Here is a 21,071-nt window from a genome sequence, read left to right as displayed (position 1 = left end):
ATAGTCATTTATTATTATTTGCTTTCTGTAGTTATACATGACACACCTTGCATTTATAAGCAGTGTATAGACATTTTATATGACATATTATGGCAGAGTGTGTTAATATGACTACTTTTATAAGAACAGATGAAAATGTTTTTCCCTGTATTTCTCAGCCCCTATCTGTTGAAGCATTCATAAGTGATGGGCTGACAAATTAGCATGACACAGATGCATAAATACACATATATGGAGCCTTACAGTGTGTTATAGAGCTTTTATTAACTGCACAGTTATAGGTTCTCATAAAGTGTTCTATACTGTGTCGTAAAGATAACAAGCTTGTAAAAGCTAAAGCGTTGTCGTCACTGCATTACTAATCCACTGAAAACATTTACCTGGCTTTACAACAATATTAAGAGTCTTGGTAGCAGGTCCATGATGCTGTACCATATTTTTACAGCGGCGCTTTAAACTAACTGCCAATGCAGGCTCGCTAACATTCTGACAGGCGATGCTATTATGCAGATTATAAACAGCTGAGTTGATCATGTTAACATGCTAACATTGATTTAACACATGCTACAGCTAAAACTAACAGGTTTATTGTTGTTTTTTTGCATTCATGAGCTTACTTAAAATACTTGTGGTTTTTGAAAACCAAATCGTTTTAGATACATATTCATCCTGATAAGGACATTAATGTCATGGCAATCCATTACATAGTTTTTGTGATATTTCACTATAAAACCCTAAATGTCAGGCTCATGAAGTCAGTATAGAAAAAGTCAAAGGACTACCAGTTCGTCTTCTGGGAACAATGGATGTCTATAAAAGACACTGATATCGAAGTACTGGATTACAATGAAAGCTTATCTGGAATTATTTAGAATTTGAAGCAGTTTGCTGGATATCTCTATTAAGTGAATAAGATAATTATGTGACCTGCATACAGGAAATACTGGCATGACATATTGGTTGTTTCCTATGGATATGCAGATGTAGCTAAAGTTTACAGAGAAAATCGAAGTTGACCATGTTTGAATCTCTTGGGTGCTTAAGATGTGTATAGCTCAGTCCTGCAGCCCAATGTGGCAAATATAAGGTGGAGTAGACAATTTCTAAGATCGTAGATTTAACAAGAGGCCTAATATATTTCCTTATCTTGTGGCATAGTACTACCCATACAGAGCCCTGCAGTCCTCTTCATGGAAAGAGAACAATTGAAAAGTAACAAAAATATACATTTTAAGACTCATTTGTTTGCAGACAATCACCTTGAATATTTTTGATTGCTCAAAAATGTAATCTACAGGTTCCTCACCAAGCTAGATAGGATGGAGTGATTGTGGTTAACTGAAATGGGAGTTGTCTCCTCCCCATCTCTCATCCTCCTATCAATCATCCTCCCACTGAACAATAGCGCTGCATGAAGGATGGCTTCATGGGGATAAACAAGACTGTAATCCCACTGCTCTCCCTCTACTCTGCCTGGTCTCGGCAGTATAAGCTGTGCACGGGGCGGCCCGTACTTCACTAATATGATTAAGCAGCAGTGGGCGGAAGCAACACATGTGTAGTCACAAATTGAGGATTCACGTCTCCAAAAGTTTTTTTTGATGTGTTCTGCTCCAAGTTTTGCCAAGAACATGCACAAAGAGTTAAAGTGACACAAAGATGATATTTACAAAGGTCTGCATGGTTTAGAAATGGAGAGAAAACAGGCCATCTGCCTCTTAGCATAGCGGAGTAGGAAGGATTAAATCCAGATTATGGCCGAGGCAAAACGTGTGTGTGTGTTTTTAAGTGTGTGTGTGTATGTGTCTGTTGCTTGTCGTCAGTGTGTCCTTGGCTCTATGGACAAGCAGCAGGTTAGCTAGAGAGCTACCACTGGATTTGACGGCTATAGGAAGCCACAGCGAAGGGCGCCATAAGAGAAGCAGCATCATTTTCATTTACAAAAACATCTTCGTCCTTGCAGATTAGACAGTCGCACAACTCAAGATGGCTTTCTTGATCAAGAGCATGATTGGGAACCCCCTGTCAGGAATTGGTCTTGGTGGTGGAGGTGACAAAGAAGAGGAGGCCACCCCCTCAGATCCAGCCAAAGCGGCAGGGATGACACGAGAGGAGTATGAAGAGTACCAAAAACAATTGGTGGAGGAAAAGTAAGTAGCAGCACCGACAGTACTCCATTTTGAATTGATGCCACTGGCCCATTGAGAACAGTATGGCTGCAGAGTGCACACACTGACCTTGACAAGGTGTTTTCTGCCCCATCATGTTTTTTAACATTTTCCCTCTATATTTTATCACTTATTTTTCAAATCTAAACTGAACTAAAAGTACCAGCTAATGTGTTTTTTTTTTTTTATCTGTTTATGTTAACAATCAATAAGTTGTGTTTCTGACAGATGTATCTGTCGCTGAAGGTCACAGCAGAGGCACCACCATAGTGGATCCTTTATTTTTTCCAAATTTTTCTCCACAATAATCCACCGAGGCTACATGTCATGCTGAGCCTGGATCGATAATCCGTCATCTGTTTCTTTTTGTCTTGTTCTGAATCATTCATTTATTGCTATTAAAATCATCATTTGCTTTAGCTCTTTGTAAAGGATCCATTTTAATGCGTTCCTCGCTATCATTAACACACTGAAGCATATTACTTTTAACAAAAGTTAACTAATTTAAATGATCCAGTATCATGAATTCATCCTAAATTAAATAAATGAGTAAAATATTTTCTTTTGAAAATGAATAAATCTGAACTTTCGACTTTTCTGAAGCAGAGTAGCTTCAAGCAGATCTGTCAGGCTGTGTTGCATAACAAGATTAATCCTGCCTCTCTACTCCCCCGTATTTAAAGACTTAATTTGTTTGTTTTAAAAGATGACATTGATGAATGATATTAACATGAGTGTGTGTTTCTTTTGATTAATTCAGTTCAGCAAAAATTTATGATCTGACCTTTGATTTAGACTAGTAAGAGAGAACAGGAAAGATGGTATGCTCCTTCTGCAAACTGTCCAAGAGGCTGTACAATCTGGCCATAAAGAACATTTTCAAGTGTTTTTGTATTCTTTTTTTTTTTTTTTCAAAACTTCAATACACTGTTGTTGTTGTTGTCGTTTCACTACAGTTCAAGTTGCAGTGTCTTGGCTTAATATCAAATCTGCTCGACTCAGTCTGCCCTAATAATCCCATCTTTAATTGGCTAAGGGAAAGTATGTGGGAGCCCCCAGTGCAGGAATACGCCGGCTTTCACATACTGCAACTTACAGGACAGTAATCAGTGATGATGTTTATAGTAGAGAGTTGCCTTTGATCATTTGGAATCAAGATTAAAATATTAAAACATGCTTGATCAGAAGAAAGGTTAAATTAACATAGCTGCAGCCTTAGTATGTGCTTTATGATTTGTGGATATAACTGTGTTGTACCTGAAATTAAACATGGTATATCTGCAAACATGAAAACATCAGTATGGATGTTCACAATACAGCTTTGTGTGTTAATTACATACTATCAGTTATTTTTTCGCAGAACAGAACATAGTGAGAACCCATACGTGAAATGTAATTTTAGCACAGCATTTACACAAAGTTGAGGATGTTGTGATGACTTTGATCTGCCGCAGACTGAGCCTCTGAATATAAATCAGGTTGGATGAAGGTTCGGTAAAAGATAAACAGAATGAAACATTGGTAAGAAACTGTTTTTCATAAACAGCGTAATGCAAAGAGGAAAAATACATCTTTACAAGAGCAACTGTAATTTGCAGTATTGTGCTTTGGGAAAAATACAGATTTAAATCAGCATTAATGCGATTGTTTTTTTGTTTTGTTTTTTTACTAATATATAATCTTTGTCCGTCCAGGATGGAGAGAGATGCAGATTTCTTGCACAAGAAGGCAGAAAGGGCAACGCTGAGGGTGTGCCTGCGAGATAAATACAGACTGCCTAAGGTAATTAATCATATCCCTATAGTTGTAGTTTATTCACTTCTGTTCATTAATGAACTTAATTTTACAAAGACATAATCTTATAATGGTTTATTGTCATCAAGGTAGCACTTTACTTTAAAACTCTACATTTAGGCGTTTAGCATTTATAAGCCATATGCAATCAGTTAATAAATAGTTTAATGTACTTCTAAATAAAGTTGGGGACATTATGAAGGGTTTAATAATGAAATTCTTAATTAAAAATTCCCCTATGATTGCAGAACAACCACAGAAGGGGTTAAACTTGGTCATAAAACATTCTATCTGCTTGCAACTACATTATATTATAAAAGATTTTTTACACGTTTGTATACTATTTAAATTATATCATATACCACATTTTTTTAGTCATATAGTAAAGACTGCTAATTATAATTGGCAGTACGGGTTGTACCCACCAATGGCAGAAGAAAACTCCCTGTCTGTGCAGGTAGAAATAGCTGCTTCATGGTAAGTGGAGGTTATCGTGATCTAACAGCAGCACTTGGCAGCTGCAGCTCGGACAACAGGAGGCGGAAGCCATGCCAACAGATTAGTGAGAAAGACCAACGTCCTGGAGACGTTAGCCTACGCGTCCCATATTGCACCTTGAGTCTTACAAAGTCAAATGCCACTGAGCAGGTGTCCTGGGCTCATTAGGAAGAACCAGTCAGGGTGAACTGGCTCTTAGAAACAACAGAATCGACTTTAGTGGGTGTAAACTGAGCAATTCAAGGATTTTAAAGAATGGAGGGAGCGACAAAGGTATGTAAGGATTTCATTTAAGCCGTTTAAAGAAGGCTAGTCGATATATTTCTGGCCCTACAAATGAATCTATTGGCGAACTACAAAACTAATCAAGCTGTACATTGTTATGTTGAAATAAAAGCCTGTGGAGAGACGACCTTGTCTGCAGGTGGATTTTCTTGCATCCTCTATCTTTTTGTTCTGTGTTGTGTTTTAAACAATGGGTGCATTTGTTTTCACAGTTTTTCTTTTAAATTGAAACAGCACATACACTGCAGCGATAACTGCTGGAAGCAACACATACAGTATAAATCTAATTATTTCCCTCATAATGATGTGTACATTGTAAGTCACTCTGAAAGGAAAATGACAAACAAATAACAAAGACCAAAGTCTATCCATTAGAGCAGGAATCTGCATTTTAAATTGATTTTCAGTAACAATAAAACCGCAAAAGGGATCCCATTATGTTGATTCTTTTATATGAATGGGTAGGTGGTTGAGAACACATATACAAGCTATCAGTGTGAGTAAGAAAAAAATAAAAAATAAAAATATATATATATACATTGAACATGTGTGAGAATAAACAGCACATTGGTGTTGTTCATCTTATGGAATTAGGGTCTCGTGCAACACTATGGAAGATATCTTTAGACTATCGTTGGGATTGGAAGAGGAAAGGCTAAAGCAGGTCTGAGATAATCCCACAGATTGAAGTTTAAAGTAGTCACAGTACTGTGCCTATTGCATGACCATTCCTGATATTAAGTGATTAGATTTGGTTTGTTGAAAAGGCTTTAAATTTAGCTTTTCTATGATGCAATGACAAAAAAAATTGTGGCTGCGTGGATAATGAAGTCAGAGGAAAGTCGTATCTGCTTCGCAAATGTTCAGAAATCACAGGCCGCGGGAATATCCTCGAGTGCGGTTACTTGAACGTGGATTAAGACAGATCACAGAGTTCATCTACAGTACTTGCTTGCTGCGTTATTTGCATTATTATTGTCTTATCATTTTTATTCAGACCCAACCAGATTAAGCATAAGTATTAAATAAAAGTTTTGAACGTGTAAAATCAAAGGAAGTAAACATGATTAATCAACCATTTTTAGCTATAGCTTGGCTCCAGAGTCGATTCTAATCAAAATACCAGTGAATTTTATTATGGGACGTGTTTCAACTGATACAGAGAGAAAAAAAAAAGTCTCTGCACACAACTGGATAATCCTGCAACTAATCAGAGCCATTTTGTTATAAACTATGAGTGTTTAACAATATGTGTTCCTGTCTGAACTCGGGTTAGCTTCCAGGTTAGTGTAGCAATGGAACCCGGAAACCAGGCCGTCAAGCTACACATTAATCCTGTAAAAAGCCTTTAAGTTGTTTACATTCAAAAAGGCACAGTCTCCGGCTCAGTCATGTAAACAACAAAACATTGTTAGCCTTTTTGGTACTAGATTCTGTAGATGTGGCCAGATACAGCACTGACTGAATCTTTTTAAAACACGTTCAACCAATAGTGTAAAAAAGGAAGCATCATCCTGTTCAGCCATCTAAAAAGTAAGATTTTTATCTGCCACAAAAATGATTTCATATTGTATTTGTGAGGATTCTGACATGAAGAAATATATCTGGCGAAAAATTTCTATGAACTGATTTAGGTTATTCTTTAGTTTGGACCTTCAACTGCCTGACTAAAAGATTTATTTTGGCACTTATTCGGCGTAGAAACTGATTTCCTTTGCCTTAATATCGGTAATCAGATGAATTCACCACAATCTGCTGTCATACAGCTATACATATATGGGCTCTGACCTTGTTTTCTTTCCCGATGTTGTCACCTGCAGAGCGAGCAGGACGAGAACATGCTCGAGATGGCTGGGGACGACGTGGATGTGCCAGAGGAGCTGCTCAAGATGGTGGATGAGGACGCCACAGAGGAGGAGAGCAAGGAGTCCCTCATGGGCCAGATTCAAAACTTGCAGAACATGGACATGGACCAGCTGAAGGAGAAGGCCTCGGCCACTGTCACCGAGCTGAAGAGCAAAGCAGAGGAGAAGTGCTCCGTCATGTGAATGGTCGTATGTGTTCGAAGACGAGAAGACGAGAAAATTCAATTTCCACCACTTTCTGGGAATCTGCACATCAAGCTGTGGTAAAATGTCTGGGATTCAGTCACACTGTAAAATGCAAATCATATTTATCTAATGCAAAACAAGTCTGGCTTCACCAGTGTGTTATTACAACTACCAGTCTGTATCTACTGAATGATCTACTATAACGTTTCCCTGTTAGCCTGTTACTAAATATAAAGCTTATCACTGCAATAAAATGCATTAAATCGTGGCCAGCAGGGTGCCCTATCTCTCCCACATTATTGTTTTTTGTTTTCTTTATTTTAGGTGATGATGTGAAAAAGTGAGTGTCCCTGAAACATACCCACAAAGTTCTTATGGTCCACAGGCCACAATGATCTTTAAAATTCTAATTATTTATGATAAAATGTTCAAAATTTTCCTCTATCTGCCACAAGATGAGACAATTAAGTCAAATAAATGACAATGTCAAAACTTTCTTATAGAATACAAATCCTGTCTGAGTATTTCAACTGTCCTTTTGCTTCCATGGTTATTCTAGATTTCTTTTGTATGTGGTGTTTGAGTTAGCTTTTTTTTTTGTTTCTTTCGGTGTTACTTCAAAGCAGGTCATCTTCACAAGTTTAAAGACACACACAGTTTAAAGGTAATAAAAACTGTTGAGCCTGAAATATTTGCAGAGACATTTGCAGATTTGCACAAATCCTAATTTTAAAATACTGACTGAAGTGAAAACAATGTACATAAACACTGACGATATATATGGAAACAGACAAATGTATTGTTCAAATAAAGATGTATATTGAATACAAGCAATGTGTTGGTTTGTGAAAATATCTTTTAAGGTAATGTTTCTTCTTTTGTGCCAGTCATAGCGTTCCTGGTTTTGGAAAAAGACACCGTGCCATAAATGTTTCCATGGGGCTTTATGTTCGGATTTCAAATCCTTAGTGGCTTGAAATGGACAGTCACACACAAATTCTGCTGCACAGCCATTAAATATTTAAGATTAACTCACAATTAATCCTATCCACCTGAATATGGGTTAGTGCACTAAGTAAAGAAATTGGTCTTAATTTAATTGAGCATTATCCAAACAGTTTGTAATGATTAAGCTGAACGGAATAGGGGTGGGGGACGGGGAGCTACAACCTTCAGAGTTTCACATGAACCCAAGTTTAAACGGCTGTGGATTTGTAAGGTCTGGAGATTACATCTAATAGGATCAGAGCAGCCAAGGTTGTCAGCCTGTGCCCTCTCTCTCCCTCTCTCTGTCTCTCCCTCTGTCTCTCTCCCCAGATCAGGATATCAGAGGACAAACTAACTTATTCCAATGCTAAATATATGATTTTTCTTTTTACTGGAAAAGGAAGTGCAAGCTAGGCAAGTTACACAGTTGTTTTATATTTACCTCTCGTTTATAAAACTGCAAAAACTAATGACAAAGTTCATCTACAAGTTAAACTATTGATTCTTATTCAGGATTAGGGTGCACCATAAAAACACACACAAAAAATATATATATAAAATGTTGAAATGCAGTGAATAAACAGTGTCTTAAGTTTCCTTAAAGCACTTTGTGAATGGTTGAAATAAATAAATGAAATGGATTAGGGAATAAATAATCGAAAACCGTTAAAATAGTTAGTAGTAATGTACTGTATACATTAAATAGTTAGCTAAATGTAACGGTTGATAGTTTAGTGATGAGCAACAGATTAACAATAGCTTCAAGTAATGGATAAATGAAATAGCTAGCCTGGTGTGTAACAGATAAAAGGTTGAAATAGCTAGCTAAAATCAAAAGATAAACAGTTAAAATAGTTCAAATGAACAGATAAACCGTTAAAACAGCTAGTTAAAAGAAATACATAAGCAGTTCGTATACTTAAGGTAAAGAATAAATGAACTAACTCGCCCGGTGTAATGAATAAAACCGTTGCTAGCTAAAAGTAACACATGAACCGTTAAAATAGTTAGCTAAAAGCAATAGATAAACCGTTAAAATAGTTAGCTAAAAGTAACACATGAACCGTTAAAATAGTTAGCTAAAATAAATGGATAAACCGTTAAAATAATTAGCTAAAAGCAATAGATAAACCGTTAAAATAGTTAGCTAAAATAAATGGATAAACCGTTAAAATAATTAGCTAAAAGCAACAGATAAACAGTTCGTATGGCTTAAGGTAAAGTTGCTAGCTAAAAGTAACACATAAACCGTTAAGATAGTTAGCTAAACTGAAGGGATAAACGGTTAAATTAGTTAGCCAAAATTAAGGGATAAGCCGTTAAAATAATTAGAAACTGTTGAAACGGCTAAAAGTAACATAACGGACAAACAGCTGAACGAGTTAATCAAAAGTAACGGCTATAAACGTTTAAAACGGTTAGCTAAAAGTCATTGCTAACAGGTGGGAAGAGTTCGCTTCAACAGTTAAACAGTTAAAATAAATAATAGCTTAAAACGATGGTTAAATGAAATAGTTTGCTAGTAACGTAAATTACATTTGCACTAATGAGATTTTAGGGTTACCTTTGGACAGAGCCAGGACAGCTGTTTGCACCGATTTGCCTCTGATTAATTTTTATGCTAAGATAGATTACCTAATATTTACCATACAGACATGAGCAAGTATTTTATCAGCAAGAAAAACAAATTGCCAACTATTCCTTTTGAGTTTTGGCTACTAATTTAGAAAGACTTTATTTATTTAATTAATTATTTATTGATTGATTGATTGTGTTTATGCCAAATTTAGCTAAAGTTCAGGGGAGAGCTTTTCAGTTTATTGCCTACTTATTACTTAAAAACTCTCAAGTTGTTCCAATTTCACCACTTTCAAAAAAGTTTGAAACGTCTTAACCCTTAGACACTGACACATTTGTCTTTCATCACTGTCTCTGCATAGCGGTGACACTTTAGGGTTACCACTAATGCAGATCACCACTAATGAGAAGCCTCATTCAAGCTGTGTGCAATCAGATGTCAAGCTAAGCTAATGAGAAATTAACTGAATATTCAGCTTTTGCCACGGGTAACATCGGGTCTAACACTACTTCATAGACCTAAAAAAAACAATAAAAAACAAGGGCCTATTTCACAAAAGTGATTTATAAGGTTAGGCTAACAAACAAATGGATCCAGCAACCTGTTTCACCAATAATAAGTGAGCTCTTCAATCCAGCCTCAGCCATATCTTTAGTGTTTATTTTGGTGAGTTAAAAGCATCAGAGAAGATGTTTTCACATTGCTGCTGGTAGGTATTTATCACAAGTTCTCCTTGTCACAACACACACACACACAAGAAAACCATGTTTCAGATAAGGTTTTGCATACACTTGCTTTCCTACTTTTTTTTTTTTTTTTTACGTTAAATTCAGTTGGATCTCTGTGTGCCCTCCCTCCTCCTCTCTTGGGCAAACAAAGGATAAGGTCACCTTCTTTAATTAGGAAAAGCTAAATAGTTTTAAGGGTTTTAACTCTTTTGAGTAAAATAATGTAATCCCCTTAAGCGGGATTACCACACTGCTGCCCATCTTTGTTTGGTGTTAAGTGGCTATAGCTCAAAATTGTTATTTATTTATTTATTTTTGGCCTTTGTTACCCTAATTGACTCAACACCTATAAGAAAATAAAAATAAAAATAAAAATGTGGTTTATTAGTAAATTAATTTTAATTTTATGACCCCATTAAAGTAACTATACTGTTATTCAACATGTGCTTTGAAGAGCACAGCCTTCTTTTTACAGTAGGTCAATAATTCTTCAGCTAAAGTCTATTCATTTTGGCAACAATATCTTGACGCTTTGATTAAATATTAAGCTGCCATCTTGCAATCTCTGTCCTCACCCGAAATCTTGTAATTATGATTTTGTTGTACCTTAATCTGCGGGCCTAATCTTCCTCGATTTTTTTTTTTTTTTTTTTTTTTTTTTTTCCTCAGACTGACATGAACATGACATCTGGAGGAGTGGAAAGATGGTTTTAAGATTTATGTAAGTAGGTTTAGAGCCAGCACGGACTGATGCACTTGAGATGGGGAGGAGTTAGGGAGGGGTGTGGGAGGCTGGCTGGTGCCTGTTTGGGCGCACAGATACCCCCTAAAATCCAGCAGGACGTCCCTTCTCTGACGTGAGGCGGGGGTGCCGCATGAGCAGGGGGTCTTACAGCAGGCACTACTTTAAAAGCCGCCTCGGAAGATGCTCCACAACCATTGCGCAAGAGACTGACTGGCACGGACAAGTTTCCCAGCATCCTTTTTTGGTCTGGTTCCTCGTTTAACTTCAACTTATTAAAAATTAAAAGTCCTGAGAAGAACTCGGAAGAACTCCTCGGAGTGTGTGTATTTTTGATTTTTCTTCTTTTTCTTATTTTTTCTGGACTTTACCAACCAATGTGGCTTCTTGGATCAGCTTCCCAAGTGATGATGATGGATGAGCGCATGTCTCCCTCCGCACGCTCGGTCCAGAGCCCGGGGAGCAACCCGTCCACAGTCCACAGCATAGAGGCCATACTGGGATTTAAAGAGGACACCCTCTTCCACAAATCGTCCCTATACAGCATGACAGGGAAAAATCTGGTCAAAGATGCAGAGCGCAGTGGGGATGCACTTGTTACCCAAATGAAGAAAAATCACTACTCGGAGGGTTGTGACAGTAAGTATTCAATCAATTTTCAGTAAATAGCAAAGCCAATTTAAGACTTGTTAAGTTTTTATTTGATACTTTTACTTTGTTTCCTCCAAAAATCATCAAGTATAACTTTCTTATTTGCCCTTTCTTTAAAATAAATAAATAAATAAATAAACTTACTATATTGGGGAAAAAAGTGGAGCCCGTCCTCACTCTGCATCTTCTCCTCCTGCAGTTGTGTGTTGTGGCAGCAGCATCGGGGAAGCCTCCGTGTGCCCGGACTCACCGGACAGAGACGGCAAACTGTCCGACGACGAGAACCACAAGAAGAAACACCGTCGGAACCGGACCACGTTCACCACCTTCCAGCTCCACGAGCTGGAGAGGGCCTTCGAGAAGTCCCACTACCCGGACGTCTACAGCAGAGAGGAGCTGGCCCTGAAGGTCAACCTGCCGGAGGTCCGAGTGCAGGTACGTGTCCCCACCAAAAAACGACAACATTATTTATTTTTTATTAGATCAGGGTTAGTTTTCCCTGTAAGACAAACATAATGATGCTTTCTCATGTGCATTCAGTATGTGCATCATCTCCTAACAAAACACAGACGTCCAAAAAAAAAAGAAAGAAAAAAATGTAATATTACAAATTTAGAAAAACAGATTAGGCCTATACTTTTAATTTATTTTAATTTTAATTATATCCATGTGTGTTTAACTTTGCCATTAAATGCTGAATCTGCAGCCTTTTATTCGCACATGCAGTGAAAGAAAAGTAGAACAAAAATGCAACCTTATTTGTTTGTTAGGATTGTAAAAAAGGATAATACAAATAAGATTTATTTCTAAAAGATTTATTAATATATGTATATAATAAACATAAACTTAGATGTTTAATGTTTTATATTATTATAATATATAATATTACATTTATAAAAGTCTCTTTTCATTGAGTGAAGTTAATATAAAGTGCTTAAATAGTAATAATAATAATCTTGGAGTACATCATAATGTCTTCACTTTTCAAAACTTTAAAAAATGCTCATACAATGTTATATTTTACGTGTTTAAAGGCTATCGTTTTAAAGCTTATTGTCTTATTGTAATGGATTTCTTTCTTTCTGAAAGCCAAACTTGCTTTTCCTGGAATAAATATTAAACTGAACTTAAGTTAATTGAAAATTTAAAAGAATCCTTCTTTCTTTTAAGGTGTGGTTCCAAAACCGGCGGGCCAAGTGGCGTCGCCAGGAGAAGCTGGAGGTGAGCTCCATCAAGCTCCAGGACACCTCCTCCTCTCTACTCTCCTTCGCCCGCTCTCCCGCCAGCTCCCTGGGCTCCGGTCTGCAGCTGGACCCCTGGCTTTCCTGCCCGATCACCTCCTCTACTTCTCTGCAGTCACTCCCAGGCTTCATCACCAGCTCGCAAGGCCTCCCAGGCACTTACACCCCTTCTCCTCCCCCTTCCATGCCGTCTTCCTTGCCGGCGTCCTTCCTCAGCTCCCCAGCCCTGGGACACAGCTCTCACCTGCCCCACATCGGTTCTATGTGCCCCCCGCCCCAAGCATACCAGTGCTCAGCTGATCCAAGGAACTCCAGTATTGCCTCACTGAGGATGAAGGCCAAGGAACACATTCAGTCTTTCGGCAAGTCGTGGTGATACTGAGTGGAGATTAAAATGGACACCAAGGGCCAGCATGCATATTGCTGAATCTTTTGAAAAGCTGACTGCATTCATAATGACGGGATGGTAAAATTATGGATGTTTGTGTGAGCTCCTGTCGCCCTGCAGGATATGAGACATCATCATAGGTGACTTTCAGGAAACATGTGACACTAACGGTGAACTTGCTGTAAAAATGGTGTTTTTCTTCTCCTTTATCTTCTCTGCAAACAGTTTGTACCATAAAGTTTTACATTCAGTCATCCCGGACCCATTCTTATCCAGTGATATATTACCAGTAGAACAAATTCAAACTCCATCGGAAACCCTTTCTAGTAAGTGGAGCTGTATTCATTTAGATTTACTCCAACTTCTTGTATCAAACATGATTATTTTCTCTATACAATAAACTGTTTGTGTAGAAATCCATCAACAAATGTGTGAGTACCATAGTTTTCCTTGAGAATTTGTCATATGTGGGACATTAGATTTGACAGTGATGTGTGACGGAATGAAAACAGGATAGAAACTTGTATGATTATGTCAAGAATAACTAAATAATTACAGTGCAAGAGGAAATATTATATTTCCTATATATATATATTTCATTCTTCAGACAAAATCACTGCACATTTTAAAATTGAATTTTAAAAATAGCACCCCTTAGTGGTGGAAAATAACAAAAAACATTGAACATTAAAAGTATTTGTATTTCTACATTGGTATAAATCTATTTTAAAATTTCCATACAAGCATTTCCTCCCCAAAGAGCTTGAGTAAACATGGTGGCTGTGTTATAAAGAAAAAAGGCTTAAACTCCCAGACTTCCTCTCTGCGTTTTCAGAGAATGCTTTTCTCAACCCACTTATTTCCTCCTCATTAACTCCTGTAAACTTTATCCCATTCGCTCCTGGGATTAGACCCATAATGGGGGTGAAAGTGGCTTGTACCTCCATTGTTCGCCGATCATCCGTGACAAATGAGTAAAGAGAGACTGCAGTGAAAACTTTCCTTTGGCTTTAAGAGAATGATGTGTGTCACCAAATTGTTTCAATTAGCATTTCCCATTCTGTGCAACCCCTGAGGGCTAATAATACCCTGCTCACCACTTACCCATCATTCCTAAACAGACAGACAGTGGTGTGTGTTTATTTGTTTGGGTGTTTGTGTAATGAGCAAAGGCATTATTAAACTATTAACTGGTCTGATTTCAATATGTAATTGTGAGCAGGTTAAGATACTAAGCATATGAGAGCTAGAAAAAAAACAAAAAGAAACCACACGCTCTTAAAACTGTAAATATTTGGCGCCATCTACTGGTATGAACGAGTTACTACATAAAAAATAAAAAACGACAACAAAAGGTCATGTGTTGTGTGCAAAGCATGATTCGACATCAACAATGCAGTTATCACAATGTTGAATTTATTTCAGGTTCTCAGCGTATGTATCACAACCTTCAGTAATCAAAATGCCACATGATAGAGAAACTTGAAATGACTGATAAAATAATGGTTTGGTTTTTACAGCAGGAAAAAAATATATATATATATATATTGTGTGGATATGTGATTATAGAGCACGCAACAATGATTACAAACAGAACTTGGTTTTGCATTCAGGTGGAGTCGGTGTCTTGCAGTTTCAAAGCCCGAAGGACCCAGTCTGACATCTACAGAGCAGTGAAAATGATTATTTATTTTTTAGCATTTGCAAAATAACTGATAGAAAGCGAAAAAAAAATATATCCACACACTGACCTCTCTCAGATTTTTTCCCCTGTCCTCTTGTCTCCAGCTCCTGTGGAGCCTGTCTTTAGTTTGTGCCACCGTCTGTTTCTGTTTCTTTGGTTGCACCAGAGCCTCCATCAGGTGCTCGTATCGACCCAGCCCCGTGAGCCTGGCTGTTTCTGAGGGTGTGAGGTAGTCAGGGTCTGCCTCCTGCATCTCAGGCAGGCTCTCAATACTCTTCTTTCCCATCAAATGACCTGTGACACAACGGGATGCGTTGACCTTCCAGTAATAAATCTTCAAGCTACGGTTTGATTTAACCAAAACCTGCCATGATGTGTAACTGCACAGTAATTTTAATCACATTTTGTAGTGTATTCAGCTGAACTGCAAATATTTTTTTAATGTACTGCAATGACATAAAATGCATATCAATTATTATTATTACACATTAATATAATTATTGTTATATGCAAATTTGTTTCAAAAAGCAAATAATTTCAAACCCTTGAAAATAGTATGTGATGTTCTCTGCATGGATACATCAGATAAATATATACATAAATTATTATTATTATTATTATTTTAAAAAAACGAAAGAAAAGACAATATTTCATATCTTTTTAAAATGTAAAGTTTCTCTTACCTACTGCCCAGTGATTGCCTCTCGGGTACATTTTTCCACCTACTGCTGCAGGACTCTCTAAGCAGTGCAACATACAGGGCACTGCAGCCAGAATAATAAAAACTGGCCACACTGGTCTGCAAGTCCATGAGTAGCATAAACACACTCCGCCCATGTTATCAGAGAAAATGAGATCTAAGCAGCGAAAAAGAGTAATAATCCTTAAGTTGCACCTAATTAGCTCGACTTAACTTTAGAAAATCTCCACCATAGTCGACTTTTATTTGGTGTGAAACGATGCGCCTCAGTTGCAGACTTGTTGAAGTTACACTCCCGGTGCCTTTGATGGAAATGACTAATGATCAAAGTTAAATGCCCCTCCTGACACAGTTGCACGTCAGCGGCGGGGTTTAAAAGTACCACGGCGGGTCACCGAAATCAAAAAGACATGATGGCAAATTATCATCTATAGTCTGTAATTACTGGTCGCCACTGTTTGCCCAGAGATTGCAGGGAGATTGCAGGAGGTGTCAACGTCATTTCTCGATGATGAATTTCTGAGCCTAATTGCTTCCGTCTCAACGAGCCTGTGGGCAAAAGCTCTGCACAAGAATCAGTAGTAGTAGTATTAATAGTTGTTTTTTTCCCCCTAAAATATAGTAGAGAAGAGGCTGATTAAACCTGGAATCGAAATACCTAAAGAAAAAAAAAACACCTATTTATTTATTTTCTCTCTGTTGGATGGATTTTTTATTTTTATTTTTTTTTCTTTGAGAATAAAAGGATCTATATTGCCATTTTTGTTGTTGTTGTTGCCCTATTTCCTTGCCTACATTAACCACAATGCATTGGGCCACCAACAGTTAGACGTTAGGTGCAGGTGATAGATGCTCGACTTTGCATTCTGTACGATCAATAACATCAAACATACCATAATGCATAATAATTTCTGTAATTTCAATTTAATTTTGTAAAGCTTCTTCTTCTTCTTCAAATGGTTTTGGACATTTGGGGGATTGTGGTGCTTTACCGCCCCCTTCTGTGGAGCGTAGATTAGTTACGAAATACGACAGTATAGTCTCCTAAGGCTATCTCATTTCACTGTAATAAACTATGCTGCACACATCCAGCTTGTGCTTGCAAAAAGTTTGAGAAATTATACACACTGATCATTCATAATATTATGACCACCTTCCTAATATTGTGTAGGTGACTCATCAGAGAATGGACATGGGCCTTCTGGGGGTCTCCTGTGGTGTCTGGCAACACAGTGTCTTTAGTGGGGGCCTTTGGGTCCTTTGGTGTCGACAGGAGGGGCATCTGTGGATCATCCCAAAGATACTTAATCAGTTTGGGATCTAGTGAATTTGTAGGTCAGGTCAACACCTTGTGCTGTTCTTCATGTTTTTTTAGTTGTTCCTAAACTATTTTTGTGTGTGTGCCTGTGTCAGGCTGCATCCTGGCATCAAGGAGTGTCATTGCTATGGAGTAGGGGTGCCTGGTCTGGTCTAGGTGGGTGCTAAGTAACATCCTCACGATTGAAAGCCAGGTCCAAAAGTTTCTCAGCAGAACATTGAATTGTCACAAGATCGTCAATGTTATTTTCTTCTCCTGTCAGTGGTTTTAATGTTGTGGCTGATGGCTGTATTTGCACATTCATCTGGGTAATGTCTTGTCTATGATCATTATATTTTTTGTTTTAAGCCCCTGACACACTATTTTAAATTTCTCATCTTGTAATGCTCTACAGGTGTCAGATCGCGTAGTATAAATACAATATATTTTTTGTGCAGTAGCAGTTTGTAAAACTATCTGAAGTGCTCACAGTCATTTCCAGGTCCTTAGTAACCACAAGCTTGTGAATAGTGAAGAAGTATAAAACTAGCAAGTTTTAACCCCAAACTTTTCTAGTCTCAGCTGAGCATGACAACAGATCCTTTAGTTTTACATTTATATTATAATATCGATAGTTTATTTCTGTATTTTATTCTTTCATCTTCTGCGTTATCACACCCTCTTACAGTTATGCCGTTTTCTAAACATAGCAGTGAGCAAAGGAAAAAAAAGTCAAACAACACAATACAAACGTTTTTTGCTGTAGACAACACCTGTTCTTTGCTCAGTTACAAGAATTTGACAATACAACACATGTCATCTTGTTAAGCACAGTCCACATCATTTATTGGCACTGATTATTACGGAGCATTTATGCCTCTGGAAATGTCAACAGCAGTGTGAATTAAACAGTCCTCAAAGAGCGTGAGCCGCCCACGTATGAGCCCCGTGTGAAATTCTCATACTTGACTGATCCTTTTCACGACGGTATTGACACACCGATTGCAGAGAGAAGAGAATAGACAAGGACAGATAAGGAGTCTACGCAGGTAAGTAACATTTTGTGCTGAAAAGGTTGAGGGCTTCCTCCGGGTACTCTCCTCGGGTCATAACCCCAAACACATCGCAGCAGGATGTTAGAGTCGTAACATATCATGTCCTCGTCTAAGGGTGACCTTAACAAAACGGGATGAGTCACCTATGTTCAAAGGGCAGCAACAGGTAGGACACAGTGCAGAGTGCCATCTGAAATCTATTTTATGGGAAACAAAAAGATCCAGTAGCAAGGAAATGTCTTGAGAAACCATTTAAAACCAGAAATATATTAATATACCTCTGAAATACAAGGTCTAGTCCAGATTTCTTTTGGTTAATTGTAACATTACACAGTGAAGGTACAAACCTGGGGTTCCCACATATACAAGAGCCACTCATGTCTGATTGCCTGCACTGGAGACCACTTTATTTTAATTTTCGGAATGCTTAATTAAAACGAGAGCGCAATTTGCCACGTCATTCGTCCAGGCAGTAATTATAAGTTTTGAACTTTGACTGTGTTGCTACTAATGTGCAGGAAAAAACTGTAAAACTCTCCTTCAGTCTTTCTTGGAGTGAAAACAGCAGATGGCAGTGTGGGGTGAATATGCAGTCCATAAATGTTGAGTCACGTGTTCTGATGAAGCCTAATTCCTGTAAATTTATCACTTATAATGTGGAACAACCAAACAGCATTTGAAAGTATAAAAAAAAACACTTATATTATTGATATTTGGTCATCTATATGTTATATTTCCATCTTTATTCAACATAAATTATTCACATTAGCACATAATATAGCAGTTTTAAGTTTCCCCAGACTAATTTATGTAAAAATAATGAATAATATCAAGCTAAAAAATCTAGTTTTGAGCAGGGAAAATAATGTCCTTGTATTTTCCCATCATACTGTTCATTCTTTTCAAACGTCACCTGACACATTAAGTGGTGTCATGACTGTAATAATAATAATACTGGCTTTATGAAAAGAAGAAAAAAGAGAGAGAGAGACATTAAGGGAGGCCTTTCAGCCGGAGAAGTGTCAGTTAATGTGCCATTATGAGGTTACTGGACGCACAGAGATGGAAGGAATATTATTTTATTGTGTGCAAATGGGCTGAGGATGAGTGTCCTAGTGCTTCCTTTAACCAGACATACCCAGTTATATCGAGCGTTTTCTATATGTTGTATTGTATTTTTATTGCTTGCATTTTTGGGGGGCATTTTGCAGCATTTTATCCATATTTTCTTTAAATTTTTGGTTGTAGCATCAGTTTCTACATAGTGATCCTCCCAAAAAGCAGCGACATCGAAGGGGTTAAATTTGTGATCTGCCAGAGAGAGCTTAAGATGAAACTGAAGGCTTAGAGGATGATGAAGAAATATTTTTTTTCTAATTTATTTGCCATTTTCTTGTAAAATGCTCCACACATTGACCTCTTTGTTGCAGTGAGGGGATGCCTCATGGGAATGGTTCACAACAGCCGGTTGTAATGGTGACTTAAGGGCATTTGAGGAAAAGACAGACACTCATCTACATGCTACATACATTGATATAGTGTGATTGTAAAAACTAAATAAATCGAGAGTGAAATCCGACACAGGGTGACATTTTCCAGCCTTCAAAGTGCTGATGTTAAGCTTTCAAGCGATTTTATCGAGCAGGAAATCCCTGGAATGAGGAAAAAAAAAAAGAGCCTGCCAGCTTTCAGCAGCTCCTCTCATGCCCGGCATGAATGGAGGCAACGTGACGTCATGTGACTTTGTCTGTGTTAGGGGTGGGGAGCGACCTCAGCCTCCTCTCCTGCACTGAATCTGTCAGTAGTGTGTGGAGAGGCAGCACGAGGGCCTTTGTGTCATGTCACCTCCAGCTACCTTTGCAGTGTGTGAAACAGATTTGTGTTGTGTCTGAAGAATAAAATCTGGCATGGTCCTTTGCATAATCCAGGTTCATTTACGCTGCAGCACTGGGTAGGTCTGCCAGATGTATCCAGGACTGGTAGCAGGCCAAAGAGAGTCAGTCTTGCTCTTCTGAAAGCCTCTCTCTGCAGTCTCCCAGGTAGGTTATGAAATATTTGATATTTTTATATTGTATAACTCATGCCGTAACGGGATATCATCTTTCCATCCGCTTGTTGTTTGTGTAAGCCTGTTTCTGTGTGGGTATGTTACTGTGTGGGCTACAGGGATAATCAGATCAGGAGTATTTCGGTCATGTTTGCAGATGAAAACTAGCTTATCATCATCACATGTATGAGTAAATTGTATCTTCACTATATGTTTTATGTCAGAAGAGGCCATCTTGTTTTTGCAGCGTTTGTGCTGTTATATACCCTAAAGTGACCTTGGCATACATATCATGAGGACAGACAAATGGGCCTAAACAGAGGCCTATGCCATGTATACAATATGTTTACGTCATTGAAGAAGTGTGCAGGATCAAGATTAGATCATATTATGTGGCAAAGGCCTCAAATATGAACACAGTGTGCAGATACAAGCCCGTATTATACACCTCTCCTGCTCATTTCCTTTTCCTCCATTTCCTCTTTGTCTCCCCCACCTCCCTCTGTCTCTGTCTCCCTTTCTCTCTCTCTCTCCCTCCTTTCTCTGCACCAGCTGCTGCTGCTCCAGAACCAGAGTGGAGAGTCCCCCTCATCTCCCCCCCCCGTCACCCCGCCTCCCCTGCACAGACAGAGACAAAAGGCCTGATTCGCCTGCTGAACACTGCCCTCTTTCTCCGTCCATCCCTTCATGCACAGCCGTGGAGGCGGTGGTGGTGGCGGCGGCGGCAGTGGTGGGGGCTTCGGGAGAAATCGAGGCCTGGACTGGGGCTAAAATCCAGGGCTGACCGAGTGGAGGAGAGTGGGAAGAGGGGGGAAGGGAGGGGGAGGAGGAGGAGGATGGAGGCGGGAATGGTTGAGTGAAGGCAAGTGCCGAGGCCTCTGCAAGGAAGACTTATCCCCCTGAATATCTCTCAGAGTGGAAAACAAACCTGACAAGGGTATGCCACGTTTAACTCTATATATGCATGCAAGTGCATGTTTATGTGTGTCTCTGTGGGGGCGTACGGGGGCGGACAGTGGTGGCATGGGGAGGTAGGCGTACGAGTGGCCTGTGTTTACACATGTCAGACTGTTGTCTTCTGTTTACACTCTTTGCTACAGAGACGGGTGAAATGCTGTTGGGGGCTACGTGTAGGTTTTTAGTTTTCAAAGAGACCACAGTCGTGTCTGGAGTGAA

The 21,071-nt window shown here is 38.5% G+C and overlaps 2 protein-coding genes across 2 annotated transcripts; both read left to right on the top strand.

Moving 5' to 3' along the window:
• Positions 1 to 1,858: 1,858 nt before the first annotated feature.
• Positions 1,859 to 6,911, top strand: cplx4a (complexin 4a). The gene is made up of 3 exons (XM_084571681.1): positions 1,859 to 2,150; positions 3,863 to 3,950; positions 6,566 to 6,911. Exons 1-3 carry the CDS (start codon positions 1,987 to 1,989, stop codon positions 6,791 to 6,793), a joined length of 480 nt encoding a protein of 159 aa, XP_084427807.1. The 5' UTR covers positions 1,859 to 1,986; the 3' UTR covers positions 6,794 to 6,911.
• Positions 6,912 to 11,209: 4,298 nt separating this feature from the next.
• rx3 (retinal homeobox gene 3) lies at positions 11,210 to 13,100 on the top strand (the record flags this gene model as incomplete). The annotated part of the gene is made up of 3 exons (XM_084572651.1): positions 11,210 to 11,471; positions 11,683 to 11,918; positions 12,654 to 13,100. 3 exons carry the CDS (start codon positions 11,210 to 11,212, stop codon positions 13,098 to 13,100), a joined length of 945 nt encoding a protein of 314 aa, XP_084428777.1.
• Positions 13,101 to 21,071: the final 7,971 nt, after the last annotated feature.

Source organism: Chelon labrosus (genome assembly GCF_963514085.1).
Source record: "Chelon labrosus genome assembly, chromosome: 22".
In the NCBI taxonomy this organism is placed as follows: Eukaryota; Metazoa; Chordata; class Actinopteri; order Mugiliformes; family Mugilidae; genus Chelon; species Chelon labrosus.
This window is presented reverse-complemented; position numbering and strand designations above follow the sequence as displayed.

What these genes read in the sequence shown, in the direction of transcription:
- cplx4a (XM_084571681.1), top strand. Translation starts at nt 1,987, where the DNA reads ATGGCTTTCTTGATCAAGAGCATGATTGGGAACCCCCTGTCAGGAATT. An exon ending in AAACAATTGGTGGAGGAAAA is followed by an intron (nt 2,151 to 3,862) that starts GTAAGTAGCAGC and finishes TTGTCCGTCCAG; the next exon opens with GATGGAGAGAGATGCAGATT. An exon ending in ATAAATACAGACTGCCTAAG is followed by an intron (nt 3,951 to 6,565) that starts GTAATTAATCAT and finishes TGTCACCTGCAG; the next exon opens with AGCGAGCAGGACGAGAACAT.